This window comes from Micromys minutus, assembly GCF_963924665.1.
Source record: "Micromys minutus genome assembly, chromosome: 8".
NCBI lineage: Eukaryota > Metazoa > Chordata > Mammalia > Rodentia > Muridae > Micromys > Micromys minutus.
In genome coordinates this window covers 42,819,476-42,838,490 of record NC_137977.1, presented here as the reverse complement: position 1 = coordinate 42,838,490, position 19,015 = coordinate 42,819,476, and the positions used below count along the sequence as shown (strand labels likewise).

Here is a 19,015-nt window from a genome sequence, read left to right as displayed (position 1 = left end):
GAGGTACGGCTCTCAGTTTTGCTCATCCTGTTCCTTATAACACAGTTCAACTCCAACCCGAAGGAGGAGGAAGTCAGTAAATGCTACCTTGAATAACACACACAGGGAGTGGTTAACTTGGCAAGTCTCAAAATGCTTCCTCCCATCCCCCGGGTTCCTAAACACTCAGAGCCTCTTCGCTATTTCTTCCCTCCCTCCCTTCTTTGCTTCCTCTTTTCTCTCTTCTCAAAACATTTTAGCTGGGCTTTCTCTTCATGGACGCAGCAGCTACCAGCTCAGGAAAGAGAGAAGGACCTGGGAGAAAGGAGCCCGGGCTGCAGGGAGGCGCCCGCGGGCCGGAAGTGTAGCGCGCAGCGGAAGTGCGGCGGGCGGAAGCGGCCGCCTGGGAGCCTGAGGCTAAGGTGGGTAATGGCGCCGCGTAAGGTGAGCGCTTCAGGTGCCCGGTGTTAGCTCGCGCTCACCGGAAAAGGCCGCGAGCCCTCCGCAGTGCGGCGCGCTGCAGACTTCCATTGCAGTTAACAGGGATTTAATTAAGCCGGGAGCTATAAATCCCTGAGCCGCTGGGGGGAGATTGTAAACGCGCGCCTGTGATGGCGCTCTGGGAACTGAATAAATGACGGAAGGGGGAAATGCAGCTTTTCGAAGAAAGCAAAAAATGTCTTAACTCATGCTTCTTCCTGTGATTCACAGATGCCCTGGTCCCGGGTTTAATTGAATTCTATGAAGTGGCAATATCACACTTGACAGCCTGCTGAGTTGACTGCCTTTTAAAATAAGTGGTTTTGAGCAGCCACATTGACCTTTAATTGGGGTGAAAAGGTTGAAAAGTGCAGTAGGGAGCATTTTTGAGTGCTGAGCCCCTCTGGACCCAGCTGTCTGGACCCCATCTTTGCTTTATTGGATAGAAGCAGCCCTCAGGACCTGTGGACAATAAAAGAATAAATCAGACTTCACAGTTCTCAACAAGTACTTAGCCATGTCACTCACCCCTGACAAACACTAGCTAATACAGTTTTTTAATAAGACTAAAGGTAGAAAAACCTCTGAAAGTTGCCACTAATGTGAATAGGTATCCAGTTGTTTCTAAGGCTCTCTTTAAGTGGTTTTTTCCCCCTATCTTTACCCTCATTAATTATATTTATATAAAACTATTTTATTGCTCTTTAAAAAAAAAAAAAAAAAAAAAAAAAAAAAAAAAAACCACTATGTGGTCTAGTGTGACCCAAAGATTCTCAGTTCCTTAAACAGCAGTGGTGCTTAGACTGTTATATCCCAACACTAGTAGTACATTTCCCAACCAGAGATGGGCTCCTGTAACATTGATTAACTAGTCCCTCCTTCCAGCTGTCTTGGTTGGACATTGAACAAGTTGAAATGGCTCTCAAAGGCCACAGCCACCTTATTTATTAATATTTTGTGGGATAGGTTATAAATATGCACATGATGCTCTGTAAAAATATTTTGAAGTATATGTGTGAGGTGTATAGTAGGTAAAGAGCAGAGAGTAAAACGCAAGAGAAACAGCACAGTGGTGGTACTTGCCTCTAGTCCCAACACTGTGGTTTTGGCTGACCAGCCCTCTCAAGATCTCAAGTCTAGACCAGCCCTCAAGACAGTAAGACCTTGTTTCAACACCACCAGCATCGGAGGCATGGAAACAAATCTGTCCTGGAAAATGCTGAGTTATTGTTTCTCTGGGATAAGGCAGAAATAGTCATGGTTCTATGTGAGATGTTGAAACTTAATCCTGGGTCTTGCTGTACTGAGGAATTGCCTGGGACCAAAAAGGCCCAGTTGTGAAATTAAAATCTATGGGCTACTTTAAACAGGCTCCAAAATATTCTCTATTTGCTCTGGTCCACTTGAAGCTACCTGCCAGAAAAGGATCAATAATGTTTGTCTCTTTTGCTAGAGGAATATGCAGCTATGTTGTTTTCTTTAGACTATTGACAGGTGAGTAATAGGAATGAATATTTTTCTAACTTGGAGAATTTATTGGGCTGTGTTTCTGTTTTGTTCCAGTTTGTTGGCTTTATTGTACTCACAGGAACGCTGTACCCAGAGGCACTGTAGAGAGATCCCTTCAAATAAGTTTGTTTTAATTAAAGTTTTTGTATTTCATATCTTGTATATATTCTAGGTGGCCAATATATTTAGTTACTATTGCTTGTACTTCGGTATTTCAAGCACAGTAAGATATTGAGGTGTAATGCTATGAAGTAGTGAGGGGTTTTATGTTTCTTATTGTAAATCTAATTTTTTCACACTGCTTTATTTAAGGGATATACATCAGGAGAAGCCAAAAGCCAGGTGAAATAGTTTCTGGATGAAATTTTATTCCTGTTTGCAGTTGTTTTGAAGGGAGACTCCCACTGGATCAGGTATGTGTGGCTCTACAAGTAGCCGGACTGAATGAGTTTCTATAACTCTTGCCTTTGTATCTTGGGGGAAAGCTATTCAGGGGAAAATATGTAAAGTGAAAAGCTATGGCTAATTTACATAGATATATGATTGTAACTCCCTAAGCCCATTCCTGTGCAGGTAGGCACTGGGACCAGTAAACACAAAGACTGTACCCTCTTTTTATTCTAGTTCTTAGACAAGAGCTAACTTCCCAGAGATGTAAGCAAAAGTTAAAATATCTGCTGTATTCAGGAAGTATCAGTCTTCAGCTAGGGATTCTAGAGGGTGCAAAATATAAATACATGGATGCTAAAGTCTTGACAAGGGTCCCCTAGCTATGGCCCATCACACTAGAAAACTAGAAAGAGAACCTACCATGTTCAGAAAGAAGCAATATTAACTCCCCTTCTCTTTTATTGCCATAGTTTTCCATGATCAGATATCTTCTAGGCTTTACTTCTTAAAGGTTCTGTTACCTCACCATTGCCGTATTGGAGGTGGAGCTGCCAATACCCAAACCTGCTCAGTGTATCCAACACCAAACATCAGCAGCATCTGTATCTAACATCACAGTACCAGTAATAATGGCTATTTTACTTTATTAGTCTTCCTCATTGTGCTGTTTTCTTGTGACTCTTTTCTCTGCTCCAAGTTTCTTAGGTGCAGGGACAGTGTCATAGTCACCTTTATGTTTGTCATACCTGACACACTGTATACACTCAGTTCATGCCATGGACATGAAAAGGCAGTGTCCCTCAGGGGAAGTTACACCAGTGGAGAACATGAAAACATCTCTGGGGAAGAAGCAGAGAGAAAATAAGAACAAAAATCACCTTCCATGGAGTGACTAAGTGCAGTTAGAAGTAATGTGTTCATTAACAGCTTGGACCAGGGAAGAGTATGGTTGAAAATTCACTGATTGTAGCCAAACTGCCACCTGAGCAGATCTACCTGGGAAATTGTAGAGCGTTTGTTGAGTTGGATATGCAGGCTGACAGGCCCACTGGCTCTTTATATCTACACTCCTTCCAGACTTCCCGTGCTCAACCCTTCATCCAGGTATCTGTTCAGCAAATATTTGAAGAATTGCTACAAAGGTATGCCAAATTACTGACTTACCTAGCCCACCAGCATCTTGGTTTGATCCTATCTCAAGATCCTGTCTCAAGGACCTGTCATATTATTATTCTAAACTAAATTGATCAAATGACAGTGAAGAAAATCCACAGTTTTTGGTCTGTTTGTATTTGTTTTTTATTTCCTTTCTTTTATACCATCCAGGGAGAGTTCAAAGTTCAGAATTTTAAATACACACACACACACACACCAGAGAGAGAACACACACGGGGGGTGGTGTGCTACATACTGCTGCGGTCTGTGAACTTGACTACATCTAAAACCAAAATGTTACAGCTATAAACATAAACTTCTCTTTATTGTTCCAGTATTTTCTCATATTAATAATGAAATAATAGGAAAACTGATTTAGTTCAGTCAGGAGAGAAGGACATGACACTGAGTTATTTGATTTTTTTTTTCTTCTTTATATATCGTTTTGCTAAGCTAAGAGAAAGAAACTATTACATTACTTCATAGATAAAGTCAGATGAGGCCATCCGAACTATACACATGGAAAGAGGTCTTCATGTTAAAATAGAAACTAATGGGAATTTTGTTAGACTTTTTATAACCCTTTTTTATACTAAGAGATTTTTTTTGTCTGAAACTTACCCTTTTTTTCTTATGAACCTTAAGATAGCCTTAAACAAAATTTATAAGCATATGCCCTTGTTCAAGGAAATAATAGAACAAAAATATACTGTAAAAGAATTAAACATGGTTTCTTTAGCTAAGGTCTCTTTTCAGTTCCAAAGTATCAGAATATTCTACTGATAGGTGGAAAAACCAAAGAAGATTCAGGAGTGTAGGATCGTTACAGCTCAGAGCAGCCAGGCCTAAAGAGGACAATGCTCAGTGCTCAAATTACACTGTTGCACATACGGGCTTATAACCTAATGATAGGGAAAGACTAATGAGCTATTGGATTCGCAACAAAATGCCTTGCAGGTCTTGTGTGGTCAGATAAATTAGAAATGAATAGAATATTAGTGACAAATGGGAGACATTTTGAATTGCAAACTTATTTTTAGCAATGAAACTAGTATTACTATCTTAGCATAATGTGACTAAAATGTTTTAATGAAATTGTCTTCTTTCTGAGTCAGTATTAAATATCAGGGGAACAAGGTCATGTTGGGTAAAAAGGATAATGTCAAAAGGAGTCTGCATAATTTCTTAGGCTCTTTGTTCCCATTCCTTGAACTGGATGGTTTTGCCCTCAGTCTTAATGTTATCTTTATGGGAGATTGGAATTTTCAAATTGGTTTTTAAACTCTGTTAAACCCTTATGTCTAAGCTAACCACATTATTTAGGTTTTCTTGCTTTCAGGAATGGGTTTGCAGCTATTATGTCATAACTGAACTGAACATTGTTGCACACGCTGAATTTGACTGCTGCTCTGGCTCTAGGCCAGTTGCTGAGTCAGTATGTTTGGGATGGAGGATAGAAGGAGGAAGGCAGCATGTGCAAACCCCATTGTGATAATTGGTCCAGAATTCCCTCTGGACTACTCCTAGACGCTATGAGACACATACGGTAGAGTACATGGCTTTTCTTGATTAGCATTGTTTTATTTTTCTTAGCTAGATGTTTTCTTAGAAACCTTTTCTTGACATTGTCACATGCACCAATGCCATTCTGGAGTAGATTCCTCTGAAGTAATGATCTAGAAGGAGTGACTGATAAGTTCCAAAGATTCTAAAACACCTGCATGCACTGAAGATTCTTTTCCTGTCAGCTTACCACAGGCCACGGCCAAGGCAGCAGTGCTTCTGCATGAGGGGGAGAATGCTGAGATAAAGATTGTCATTTAAAATAACATTTTAAGTATGGCTAATAGTACGTCCAACTGCTGTGATTACACAGTTTCCAGATGAATGCCAGATCACTCTGGTATCAGCTCTCTACTTCCCAGTATAGTGGTTTCAGAAACCACTGCTTCCCAGTTATGAGTAAAGAGAGGGAAAACAATTGACAGTAAGCAAGTATAGTTACACTTGTGCATGGAACTCAAAGGGAATTCTGGGCTTCTCCAAAGAGCTGCATATTTTCAGATTCCAAAGATAGAATTTTATTCAAGGCTTTGTGCAGACATGGCCATTCCTGTCTTACTTCTTCAGTGTGGGATTGCTCTTTCTTGTGTCACAAGGACATCTGTGACCTAAGACTTGTGTACATGCTTCTCTTGAGTCTCTGGAAAAATGAGAAGTCAAAATAAGTAGTAGAATTCCTATTTCACAGTTGGCAGGACTAAAGCTCAAAGAGATGAGTTTTCCTGTGTCTTAGAATGTGTTAGTGGCAGTTGTGTTTCTCTTTGGGATCTATGTTTATGAAATCCTCATAAATGAATTAAATAAAAAAGTATTAAAATTTAAAATATTAATCCAGGGAATTCATATTTATGAAATCCTCACCAAAAATATATATAAATATATATTAAAATTAAAAATATTAATCCAGGGAATTCAAATGCAGAATTCCTATGTAAACTCTACATGAAAATGAATTCATAGATGTAAATGAACAATTATGCTGCATATGTTTAATTTTTCTGATTGATAAGCTTGAATAGTGTGAATTGTGGTTTTTTTAAAGTATTTTGATCTCTCCAGCAAATTTATTCAGAACTACTTGGTAAGATGATCAATAATGTCAACTTAACACTTTCCTTATGGGCTTCTGTTCTGATATACCCTGATTGAGGAAATCATTAGTATTATAGCAATGACTACTTTTTCTACCCATAAAAATAAGAACAACTACAGAGGAAGGGCTATTAGAAGGGGATTGCCTTTTGTTTAAAGCTATCAATGAAAACATTATTTTTGAAAAGCTCAGATGGTGTGTCCTCATTTGTAATTTTCTGAAAGTTTCTGGGTGAGTAAAGCCATGACCTCATGTCTTTATTTGCTGTCCAGTAAGTAAGTAGTGTTCACAGACTGAAATGTTCCTGCAGTTCCTAACTTCTGAAACACCTGTTGCTAAGGATGTTAAGCCTTTTGCTGGGACCAATATACACAAAGTGTCAGGGGAAAAAAATCACTGTCATTATTTATAAAATACCTTGTAGAATTATTTCATAACCAATAATAAGCTTTGATTCTATATTGTTTTGACTTATACAGTTTTTTTAAATGTGTTGTCTCTTTTAAGTAGTCACTTTAAGATAGTCGGCTTTTGTGTCCACTCTTCCTCCCATCAGCTATCTCTGTCTATACCCAAAATATCTTTTAACTTGTTAAACTAGGCAGGAACCAGTCATGGTTGGGGTTCAGTAGCACATTGGTTATAGGAGTAATGCCTGTGGAGCAATATCAGATCTTGTGGTTTGCATGTGGCATTTCACTGTCCCATTCTAGACAAGCCAACATCACTGCTGGGTGATGGACTGCTCCCTCATTCTGGAAACACCCTCCCCACTGGCCTCTGTGGTGACACACTTTCTGGACGTCCTCTTACCTCCTCAGTGGGTGTGCTGCTTGTCCTGACTTTTCTCTCCCCAATTACTACAAGTTAGGTTTTGGCAAAGATCTATGCTGAGCCCCGTTTTTCTGTCCTACTGGGATAATCTCTAGTTTCATACTCGCAGATACAATCCTTATGCTAACAAAAACTAATTTTTATCATTAACTCTGGCTCTTCACAAACCTATATATGTCACTGCCCACTGAGTCTCAATGATTCTCTAACTACTAACAAGGTAATCTTCTAAAATATTGAAACTAAATCATTGCTCAAACCCATCAGTGGTTTTGAAGACATACATGACAAATCACACACGGCTTGACAACTATTAAATGTTCTTTGAAGTCCCATCCTTGGACTTCTAAGTTTATTTCCACTATTCTTTATTTCTTTATCACATTTTCCCCAAAATTTGTAACAAGTGTTCAACCCAGAATTTGAGTACTTTCTATTTTGTTTCTATGTCCATACACCCTAGAATTCAAACTCCTTTTGTGACGCTATCTCCAACCTTAGCCCACAGTACTCATCTTTCCCTTTCTCTTGAAGCATTTTTATGTCCTGCTGTTATACCTCCTGTCTTCCTTGTTTACCTGTCTGTGTATGTTCATATTCTGACCATATTTTAGCTCTTCATCATTGAGGATCATCTCTTACTTACTTGGAAATATTTGTTTCCTCATTACTGTGAAACTAATGAGTAAATGTTTATTAGTTTGCTAATACTATAAAGCATGATATAACTTTTACCTTAATTAATTCACTCTTCTGAATCCATAAATTCTTATCTAGAATTCTTTTTGCTTGTATATAGTGTATGATGTCGATGTAAACTTTATTTGGAGAGAAATAAACTAATCACCAGGATAGACAAAGAAAAATGTAATGGCTTAATTTTACTGAGAATTAGAAAGGATGTTCATGTATTAAATGGTACATCTGTAAATCATTATTTTAATAAAATTGTGGTCTTACTGTCTAGACAAGTCCTAAACTCAAATTTTCAAAACTTTCTTGCAGACTGACTATGTGTAAATGCAATTGAACATGGTACCAAAGCACTTGAAACAAAGATATGCATATCTTTATTCCATGATCTGAGGGGAGCCAAGGAAGCCTTGAGTGGATGCTTATTGTTCACATGGCACAACCATGTCAAAGATGAGTTCCACAAGCTCATAGGAAACCACAGAGTTAGCGTGAAGCTGAGCAGTGTGTTGTATACAGCAGCCCACAAGTAGATATCAGGAAAGGAGATATCAGGATCCTTGCTATAACATAACAAGTAGATATCAGAATCCTGTCTGATTCTATACCACCAGGTCAGGTACCATAACTGTGGGGCTGAAGCACTGGAGCAGCACCTGAGATTCCACCCACATTAGCACCCCTTGGAATTGACACCCTAGAGTATCTGCTCACTGAGAAGTTTAGGTTTTGTCACTGTCCATACAGTGGTGCCTTCCCTCATCACTTCCAGCTGCACAAGTACCCCATCATAGCTCTTCTGTTCTTGTACCCAAAATCTTAAGTTAGATTCCGATTTATTCTGAAGGGATTGAGGTTCAAATACAGCTGGTTGCAAACTCAAAGAGGAGTGCAGGGGGCATCATCTGTCCTTATTTCCATGGGTTAGGTAGAACCCAGTGACCTGTCATCACCTTAGCAACCTCACCTGATTATGTAGCTTTCAGTATCCTAAAATATGAGGTTTATTCCCAAAAGAAGGGTATGTGTTTCTTTTCATTTGGGTAAAAGTAGAATTGCTATACCTAGATGGAAATGCATCTGAAGTGGAGCATTTAACTTCTCACATGGCACAAATGACTAAACAGAAGCCTTGAGCTAGCTCTCTTTATAGAACATAGGTTCAGCAAGAGCTATGATAATAGTATTTGGTTAATGTCAGCTCAGCATTAAATTTACATTATAGTCTTGTGCAGAAGCTCCAACATTATCTGTTAATAACCAAGGCGGTGCCTGGGCTTATATAAAGTTCTTGATTTTGCACATGAACTAACACTGCAGCTTGCTGATGAATGATTATGTGAGCTTAGAGCTTTGGTGTACCAAAGGACTCTTTGTATGAATAAAATTCTGGTCAGTGAAGGTCAGTTTCTCTACTCAAGCAAGAACAATGTTGTTTCCCTCCTAATCAAATGCATACCGTGTTTGAAAGATCCAGGAGCCCTATATAAGTGATGTGCAGCCATAGCCTGGGCAGTTCATCATGCTGAAATGAATAATCCTTAATAAAAGCTCAAACAGCCATAGCATCTTCCTGTACTATAATCAGTTGCTTTCATAGTGTGCCCTTCAGTGCTTCTCTGGGAAATGCTAGAAGGTTACGTTTCTTCTCTCTCTTACTTCAAGGAAGGCTGAATTGGTCTGATCAGTCCTCCCCCATGTTGTATTTAATTCTGCCATAAAGACCAGTGAAGTCAGCCTCAGTTGTGTTGGAAGGCCAGTTTCCCTTTCTCTTTTAGGGGATCCGAGCCTGAGTAGCACTGGACTTGGAACAGCAGGAGTCAGCATCTTTATTGTGAAGCTTCAGAATTTTCTTTAAGCACATTCTGAATCCAGTTTTATACTTTTGCTACTTTCTTCCAGTCTGTGACAAAGGTGACCCAATTGTGCTTCTTTGATATTATGAGCGCAGTTCTTTGTGTTCCTGTCACAGAGACATGTAACAAAATACAAAGGATAAAACTGTCCCTGTCTGTATAATAGGAACACTTATTCCATGACTAAAGTGACATAATTTTAAAACAATGCTGTCGGTAAGGCCTAATCACACAATTTTTTAATCTCAGCTGCTCAGAAGGCCAGGGCAAAAGGAATACAGGTTCGATGACAACCTGGACTACAGAGAGTTCAAGAACAGCCTGGACTGCTTAGTGAAACTCTTAAAGCTTTTGCCCAGCATTTGTGAGTCCCTAGGTTCAGTTCCAGTACAGAGAATTGGGGAGGACATTTTGTCAACTCACAGTTGGGAGCTAATAGGCAGGGATCACTTTTCAGAATTTTTTTCTATAGTGCTAAGATATGGCTCAAAAATAAACTAATGAAAATGTCACATTGATAGAGTAGCCCACATAAAGACTTTTCTTCAAGAAGGCATAATTTAGTGGATATGACTTTCACAGCAATGGCATTGGGGTTTTTAGAGTTAGTAAAATGACCTCAGAAGAGCTTGAAAGTGTTCCCATTGGAGTGTATCATTCCTTCATTTAATTTTTACAGCCATAAGTGAACTTCAAGAATTAAGAAATTTTAGCTTTAATATCTGTCTAGGTAAAGAATAAGGAGCTTTTACTTTATATCAGGCTCTAATATAAATTTATGATACACCACTATGAAAGAAATAAGTTAATTGAACAATATAGTAAAGAATGCATATACCATAGGCCATTAAAAATATACAAGTTTTAAAACTGCATAGCATTGATGCCTTGCTCAGGAAATAAACATGTCAGGTTTAAGTAGTTAAAAGTGCATGAAGAAGTAGCAGTGCAGAGAGAATAGCAGTAGCTGTGAGCTAAGTGACTGTAGCATCACTGAAGACCCTGCCTAGCTCTCTGGCTATTGAACAAATATCCCACCCAATCTGGAATGCATGGCAGCTCTGTTTACTATGACAAGCTTTATTTGTCTTGACTGCAGCCAAGACCACATGCTGTGTTTTGTCATGTTGGAAATACTGAAGCTGTTTTCCATTGTGGATGTGAATTTTTTTTAAAGCCTTAACACCTCAGTCTCAACTCAGCTAGTAATACGTTTTCCTTTCCTTTCCAGCCAAACATCAATAAATCTTCTTTCCCTCTACTAAAAGCGAGCAGTTCTCAATCCTGGTTATAGTCTTGGTGCATTGCTGTGGAAGGCCCCGTCCTTCTCATTTTCAAGGACTATATCTCTACCATTTATAAAGCTAATTTTGTCATTTACGTCTCCTCCATATATTGTACAATTTCTTTAATACATCTTATTTTACAAGAGAGCGCCACTGGTACCACAGAGTCCTTCCAAATCCAGTGATTCAGAAGTGTCTATCTACTCATTAAACGTCAGGTCAATTGCCTATGCTTAGAAATGTGGGGCGAATAGATAAATACCCACCTTTAACATTCCATTTCCCCCTTCATTTATGTCCTGTGTAGTCAAAGCTGTATCTTCAACTACATTCACCTTTTGGAGTTTTTGATGCTGTTGAGTTCACAGAAAATGTGGCTGCTAAGACTTAATACTTAGTTGAGAGTCTCACAGAATATGTGGCATTGCTTACATTCACTTTCCAGTGTAATTCTAAATAGCAGATGCCTGCAGGACAGTTAGTTAGGAGGGAAATCTGGGGAGAAGTGGAAGGGTAGAAGCTTATGATGAGTAAAGGAAAGATCATTGCTTTCATGGATCAGTGGCTGAGCTTTTTGTCCTATGGTCTTTATTGTAGTTTGATATGGGTTGGTAGTTTTTTCTAAAGCCCTGTCGTTTGTTCTGAAATAAGTTTAAGGCTAATTTGCACTGAGAGGCCTCGTAGAGGCCAGGGAAGAGTAGCACGTAACAAAGTCATACTTTCTCTGTGAAGTAGGGCACAGGAGATTTGAAGAGGTGGCAGTACCAACTGCAGTGTGTCAGCCCAGAGTCAATGGACACCCTAAAGAGCAGTTCCTCTAGTTTAGAGGGAGGCCTAAAGAATGACTGCTGTCCACACTGAGTGACTGAGCGGAGGAGAGATTACAGTAGGAGGGAAATGCTCACTCTCATACTTCAGCCCTTAAGCAGATATTTAAGATCCTGTGTGCTGAGTGTCAACAATACCTGCTTTTATAGAGTTCTACTGTAGTAGGAGGGACATAAATTGTAAGTAGTAAGAGACATCCTAAAATGGAAACACATATAATAAAGTTGTGCATCAGCTGATTCACAAAGATCTTGTAACTATGAGGATGGGGAGTCACAGGCTGGCCAGCATTGGTAAGGGGGTCAGTAGACTCTTCAAGGAGCTGATTTGAGTCCTAGGGCAAAATAAGGAGAAACTGTGTGCTTCTTATGGAGAAAGAGAACAGTGCAGTGCTTCTGGTAGGAAAGGCTCTGGGTGTACAAGGACTAGAGGGTTTTCACAGCTGTAACTTGTCAACGGAAAGAAGCAGCAGCTGGTAAACAGAGTGGGAGGGGTAAAGTGAAATTAAGAAATATGATCCCAGGAAGTTCATCTTGGAAATAGTGGTAAGTGGGAAAAGTAACTGTACATACGTGGTTTAGAAGTTAAATTGTAACATTTACAGATTTAGCCACAAAGCTGAAGGCTGTGGAATAACCAGGAATAATAGGGTGTCTTAGTCAAGCAAAGTAGCAGAATTGAGCTTCAAAGCCCAATGTTTGACATGCTGCTATTAAACTGTTCCTTCTGGAATCTCTCCAATAAAAACACCAGTGTGTTTGTGTATGAAGCTCTTGAAAATCATGGCACTCTCCTTTTAAGATGCTTTTTAAGGTGCTGAACAGACTTTTTTCCTGAGACATTAACTCAGACCGATTCTCTTAGTTTCTCTACCTGCAGCTCTGTGTTTCTCCATCTTTTTCAGTGTAGACAGAGATCTCCTTGGAGGTGACTTGCACTTTCGGGTGTGCCATTTTCTTACTGCTTCTTTTACCATAGAAAGATTGGGTGGTGCTGGGTGCTTGCCAGTGAGAGTGAACCAATCAAAAGCCATCTCAGGATATCTCCACTTAATAAGGAGTCATCAGGATGCTGACAATATCTGCAGCTGAAATCTAATTTCATATTTAAATTAACAAACTCATGAAATTTGCTTCTAGAAACCAAGTGATTAGGTTAAAAACTAATAGGGTTTGTTTTTTTTTTAAGTTGTTGTTTGTTTTGCTTTTTAATTCTAAATTCTGTTTTGCCTAGAGTACAGTGAATTTATTATGGACACTCGCCAAACATCTGGGCCTTTCTGACACTCCTGGACTCCAAGATACAATTCTGAAACTTTCAGACTCAATCATAAGCTTGCAAGTTACTGCTTGTATTCTAAAGAGCAAAGTCAATGGTGCATTAAGTTTATTGGTTCATTTTTCTTTTGGCAGAATTAAAATGCTCTGGTTTCAAGGAAGTAGCATGCAGTTTGCCAAATCCTCCTTTGGACTCTTGAGAAATCTCTGTGCCTCTAACCCAGCTCTGCCTGTGCTGACCTTATTCACAAAGGTACTGAATGGAAAAGCAAAATTACAACTTAAAAACAAAGTGTTATTGTTGGGTGAAAGGTTATGTATATCCACGAGAAGGGGTCAAATCTGTAAAGAAAATCAGTGGGAAGACTTCTTCAGACCTGGTCTTCAGTTTTCTTCCTGAGACATTTCATTGTTTCTCAGTTGTTGAGGGTACACTAATACACATAGTGGTCTTTTACCCCTACATTTACAAAGAACTAGATTAGAGTTAGGATGATTAAAATCGTGCTATTTAGAAAAAAGTCAGTTCTTGTTATTTGTAGTAGTTATGTCCTAAAAAACAAACATTGGATGAGCAAATATTAAACCTAGGAAAAGAACTGGATTGGGTTCCCATGAGCCCCTAGCACAGTATTTTTGTAAACCAACTAAATGCATAACTTTAGTTTATGTGAGTTACTGTTTAAAGATGTCTCATTCAATATGTACTGTTTAGTCATTAGCATTTTGCTCATGGCCAACAACACTACAACTCATGCCTAAATGAAGCTTATCTAACAGTTGAGTTTTCTCCATGAGGCACATCACAGTTTTTCTTTTAGCACCAGGCTTAAGGTTTTTTTTTTTTTAAGTCACTAACAAAAAAAAAAAAAAAAAAAAAACAGCAAATAAATGCCACTACCAATACAGCAGCACCCATGGGAGTATTTGAGAACGCTAAGTTAGGTTTACAGCATGAGAACTTAAACAAGGAGGCAAAGCATTTTTTTCATTGGACCCGACTTTAGAAATGTAAGGGCAACTGGCCACTCAAACTTTTTATAGCTTTGTGCTTAGGCATGCATGTTCATGTCTTACTGTGAAAGTGCTTCCCATATTGTTTGGGGAGGAGGGTTGCAAACTTTATCACATAGACAAAGGGGGTGGTGCAAACTTTATCACATAGACAAAGTCACAAATAAGAATGAATAATGAAGAACTGATTGTACTCGTTTTCTTAACACTCTGTGTGTGTGTGTGTGTGTGTGTGTGTGTGTGTGTGTGTGTGTGTGTGTAGGTGCATTTGGAGGCCTGCAGTTGTTATCAGGAGCCTTCCCTCAGTCTTACAAGCACTGGACTTGTTGCAAGCCACCTCGACCACCAAGCATCTACATGGTTCTAAGGATCTGAACCCCAGTCCCCAAGCTTGCACTGCAAATGCTTTAACCACTGAGCCATCTCTTCCCAGTCCTGGTTTAAACATTTTAAGAGTTTCTCACCCTGTAAATTTGGAATACAAGTATCAAGAATGTCTGGTTTTACTAATTAACATCACTTTGTGGAATTTATGATCAAAAATAAACATAAAGACATCAGAAGTTACTTTTTTAAACACAGCAATTCAAAGTAAATGCATTTTTGATAATTTTTGGATTTTAGCCATTTAACCATTTAAATCCTGACAGCTGGTAACAAAGTCTGCCAGCTGCAGTGGTCCACACCTGTGTCCTGCAGCACTTCGGAGTCAGAGTGAGACAGGAGGATTGTAGCATGTTCGGTTCCAGTCTAGGCCACATAGCCAGTATCAAGCCAGTCAGGACTACATAGCAAGACCTTATCTGATGCACCCCCTCCACCAAGTGCAAAGTTAAACTAATTTTTTAAAAATAAACTTCTTGTTGAAAATATTTCATCTAAATTGCTTTTTATATCATCAATATATATTGTACTATTAGAAATTATAGAACAAAAAATAAGTTTTCATTATCTGAAACAATAGTCCATGAAGTTAGCTGTACTTACTTGGTCTATGATTGCCATCTACTTTTTTGGTTCCAAGAGCAGGTGAAATGCCAAGAACATCTCCAGAAAATAATCAAGCAAACAGGAACCAAATCTCCCATTCATTTTTAATATGTATATTGAACACTGTAAAGTATATAGTAAGATATAAGTTACAGAAATCCTATAAAAGAAGTAGAAATGTCAAGAATTTGTCCCTTTTCTATTTCCAGATTGGGATACGAGATTTTCTATGTAGCTCTGGTTTCTGGTTCCAGGGAGTGCTTGATTCAGGAAATAAGGTTATTAGTGGCTCCGGCTTTGTATCTACTGCATTAAATTCATCTTCATATTAGCTTTTCTTGATTAGCCCACTCCTGAGCCAATAGTAGGCAAAAGAGATAGAAACCTGATGGTTTGTACCTGTGGCAAGTGCTCCGACTTTCTTGCTTACAGATGGAATTGGCCACATGTCAAAGAGTAGTTCTGTGGAATAAAACTGTAGCATTCTTGCTACAAGAAAAGAAAGATATGTGTTAGTGCACAGTTAAAGAACAAAGTGAACAATAAGTGCCACAGAGAACCCTCAGAAAGCCATCCTGACTGTGCCATACTTATCCTTTCCAATGTGTGATGAGTCTCTTCAGAGATACACGCTGACATATTTGCATTATTAATTATACAGTCTTCCACAAGCCTGATTCTTAAGATCAAAACGCTCTTCTCAAACCTCTACCATAAAAGCAAACTATAAAGAAAAGCATCTGGCACATCTTCACCTAGTACAGTCTTGTCTGGTTTTTCTTTTAAGCTTTTATTTGACCTTTGGATACTCTCAGAAAATCTTAGCATGATTGCCCTCTACCAATAGCAATTTATGAGATGAATCCAGCCCAAAAATTTTTGAAATATCCAAGTCTTTATTTCAAAACATGCTCTAAGATGAAGAAAAGGCCGGTCTTGTACGTGATAGCTTATCTTTTTCTGATATATTTTTTAATATATTAAAAAGCAGTTTTTACCCAAGCAGCAGCAATGCTGAGCCTATTTTCAGCTCACAGAAGGGAACCTATGGCTAGACTCTCAGGCACGGTGACTAAGAGACCTTTAATAACTGCCAATCTGTGTCTCCCCTACCTTTCCCACAAGACGGTTGAAGAGTATGAACAGCAGAGAGGCCTGTGCTTCAGGTAGAACATTGGTCCACTGTGGATACCTGCAATACTAAAACAGAAAGAACACTGTGCAGTGCCGCAGCCACTCATCTGAACTGAAAAAACTTCCTTCTCTCCTAAGGGTAGAACGCTCACTATTTCACTGTTCTCTTGACTGAGGAGGAAAAACAGACTGATGAAGTTCAGTACTTTCTGGCCAGAAAAGACTTAAACCATTTAGGTCAATTGTGTGAGGCCACCAAGGTTTTCCTTACTTAGGAAAAGGCAGAACCCTTAGCTAGGTAGCTAGGTCAGTGGAAAATAAGGAGTGTGTAATATGCACACAAACACATGTCAGTTGGTACACATACATATATAAATCAATAAAAACAACAACCAAAAAATGCAGAGAGCCAACTATCATGGAACAGTAGCTGCTTTGGGGATTCTGTGGTTATAATTTGCTTTGGAAATAAAGCAGCATAATTAATCTAATAGAAAACCATCCTTTAAAAGTAAGTGCAACATGTTTCTGATGTGTGTTTGCTTTTTCTCCTTTGGCATGGGGAAGGGGGGGAATGTTATACTAAATACCTGCGTTTGTTTTAACATCCTTTGTTCTTCCTGTAGGACCCTTGCCCACTGTGTGATGAAGCTAAAGAAGTACTCCAGCCTTACAAAAACAGGGTAACTTCCATGTATATGGACAGGGTGGATATGGTTTACTGTGTGGTGTCTGCCTGCGTCCTTCCTTTAGGAAAAGATTTAATGTTTTCCACTTAGAGTCTGTTTCTATTCCTCAGAGCGTTCAGCACTAATTTCCATGGAACACATTACCTGAATAGTGCTAGACTTTTCCTCACTGATTCTTGCTGTGATCCAGAGTTAACTATCAGGTTAACTATCAGGTTCATGCTTACTTTAAATTTTGGCCCATTGCTTTTATCTTATTCTGTAACTTCCGTGATGTTTTCCTTTAGCAAACCATAGTAGCTTGGCTCTTACACCAGACACGTATGTCCTGATTTTTAGGTAACTTTCCAGCTGGGACACGTTTTATTTAGTCAAGAACAGAGCAGAGCCCTGCTGCTGAATGTATCAGGTGTAACTAAAAAGTATAGAAATCAGAATGTAGAGTACAGTGTAATGAAACCAGTCGGGCTTTGTAAACACAGGCCATTGGATTACTGTAGGATCTAACAAACAGAAGAAAACCTGTCAGCCTTACCAAGTCTGGGTCAGCATATTACTGCAGTTGTGTTGCTCCATGATGCATAAAGTGGAGTGCTTTAACCTATCCACATTTTAGTTTATTTTACAGGAGGTGGACATAACACTTCCAGAAAATTCTACTTGGCATGAAAGGTATAAATTTGACATCCCTGTCTTCCATTTGAATGGCCAGTTTCTGATGAAGCATCGAGTGAATACCTCAAAGCTTGAAAGACAGCTACTGAAGCTTGAGCAGCAGGTGCTGGACACAAACTGATGTCTTCTGACTGATGAGTACCCAAAAGAGGAGTCTACTTATAGGCAACTTGTGAACTAAGAGGAATACATTGTAGAGCAGGGGAAGCTGTAGGAATGACGAGGTCTGTTTGTTGAGTTTATCTTTTCCTTTGTGACTGTGGATTTACTTCTCATGCACTGGACCGTGCCCTGATACAGACCTGGACTGACACAGGCTCTGCAGTTCTGCTGGCAAGCTGCCCTGGAACCTAACGTTAGCGAAGTAAATGCTCTTACACCCATTAAAGTGGAATGTGGATTGTGAATAACTGGTAGTTGAGAAAGGGAGGTTTTAATGAACACATCTGCATGCAGACTGTTTCAGTGGAATTTAATAATACCTGTTTAAAATTAGTGTTCACTTTTGTTAAGTAGAATGGAATAATTGTCCTAGCCAAAAAGGCTTCACTTCAGAAAGACAAAACCTGCAGACTGTGTATAGCAGACCCAGCTGTGCACGTCATCATGGGATTGATTTGTAATGTTGAGGACTGCATCAACTTATCATCAGTTAAGTTAATTCAACCAATTGTAAGACAGTCAAATTTTTGTATCTCGGAAAATTTTATTTTAACCATAACTGAGCATCTCTAAGAATAAAGTATAATTTTATATAAAATATTAAACATGTGGTTTTGTACTCCGATTTATATTTTGTCAGATTTGGCAAACGTCAGAATGGATTCACTTAAAAACAAAACTGGGTTTTTTTTTTCTCCCTTAAATAACCTCCCTATGAAGTTCTGTGAACTGTTTGGCTGTTATGAGCCACTAGATCTATAAGTACTCAGTGTGAGTTAGTCTTAAAATTATAGAATATTGTAGCTCACTGACCTTAGACATTGTCTTTACATTATACACGAAGAAGAATCTAAAGTTCAGGGAGTTTGAGGAAATTAGTCCATGGTCACCCAGCCTGTCAGCCACTGGGCCAGAATCTTGACATTCCTAATGTTCTCTGGACTTACGTAGTAGTTCAAATCAGCAACTCCAGCTACAGTGGGTTCAGCACAAAGTAAGCCCTCCAAAGTTTTGTTTTGTTTTGTTTTGTTTTTTTTACAAAAAGCCTGTAGTGGCTTCAGAGATAGTTCAGTGGTTAAGAGCACTTGTTGCTTTAACAGAGCACCTAGGTTCATTTTCCAGTACCCACGTGTTGGCTCACAAACATTCATAACCCCAGTTCCAAGAGATCCAATAGACACATACATGGTGCATATTCAAGCATGCAAGCAAACCGTCCATATACTTGTTGAGCCCTGTGGTAGACAGACTTCTAGAATAATGCCAATATCCTCATTCTTGTATAATCCCCTCCCCTATGTGTGTGATTAGAAATTATTTTGGTGTAGCTATGGGACTATCTTGAGTGTTTGTACTCTAATTAAGTAGGCCACTGAAAAGCTCCACAGAAGTCAAAGAGGTCATTCCC

The 19,015-nt window shown here is 39.0% G+C and overlaps 1 protein-coding gene across 2 annotated transcripts; it reads left to right on the top strand.

The window, feature by feature from the left end:
* Positions 1–340: 340 nt before the first annotated feature.
* Positions 341–18,206, top strand: LOC308423332 (glutaredoxin-like protein C5orf63 homolog). Of its 2 annotated transcripts, none has more exons than XM_080920049.1 (5): positions 341–401; positions 2,281–2,381; positions 13,079–13,196; positions 16,708–16,764; positions 17,399–18,206. In XM_080920049.1, exons 3-5 carry the CDS (start codon positions 13,086–13,088, stop codon positions 17,564–17,566), a joined length of 336 nt encoding a protein of 111 aa, XP_080776175.1. In that variant the 5' UTR covers positions 341–401; positions 2,281–2,381; positions 13,079–13,085; the 3' UTR covers positions 17,567–18,206. The 2 variants fall into 2 exon arrangements, with proteins under 2 accessions (XP_080776175.1, XP_080776174.1); XM_080920048.1 differs by having other exon boundaries at positions 351–401; positions 17,387–18,206.
* The last annotated feature ends 809 nt before the right edge of the window (positions 18,207–19,015 follow it).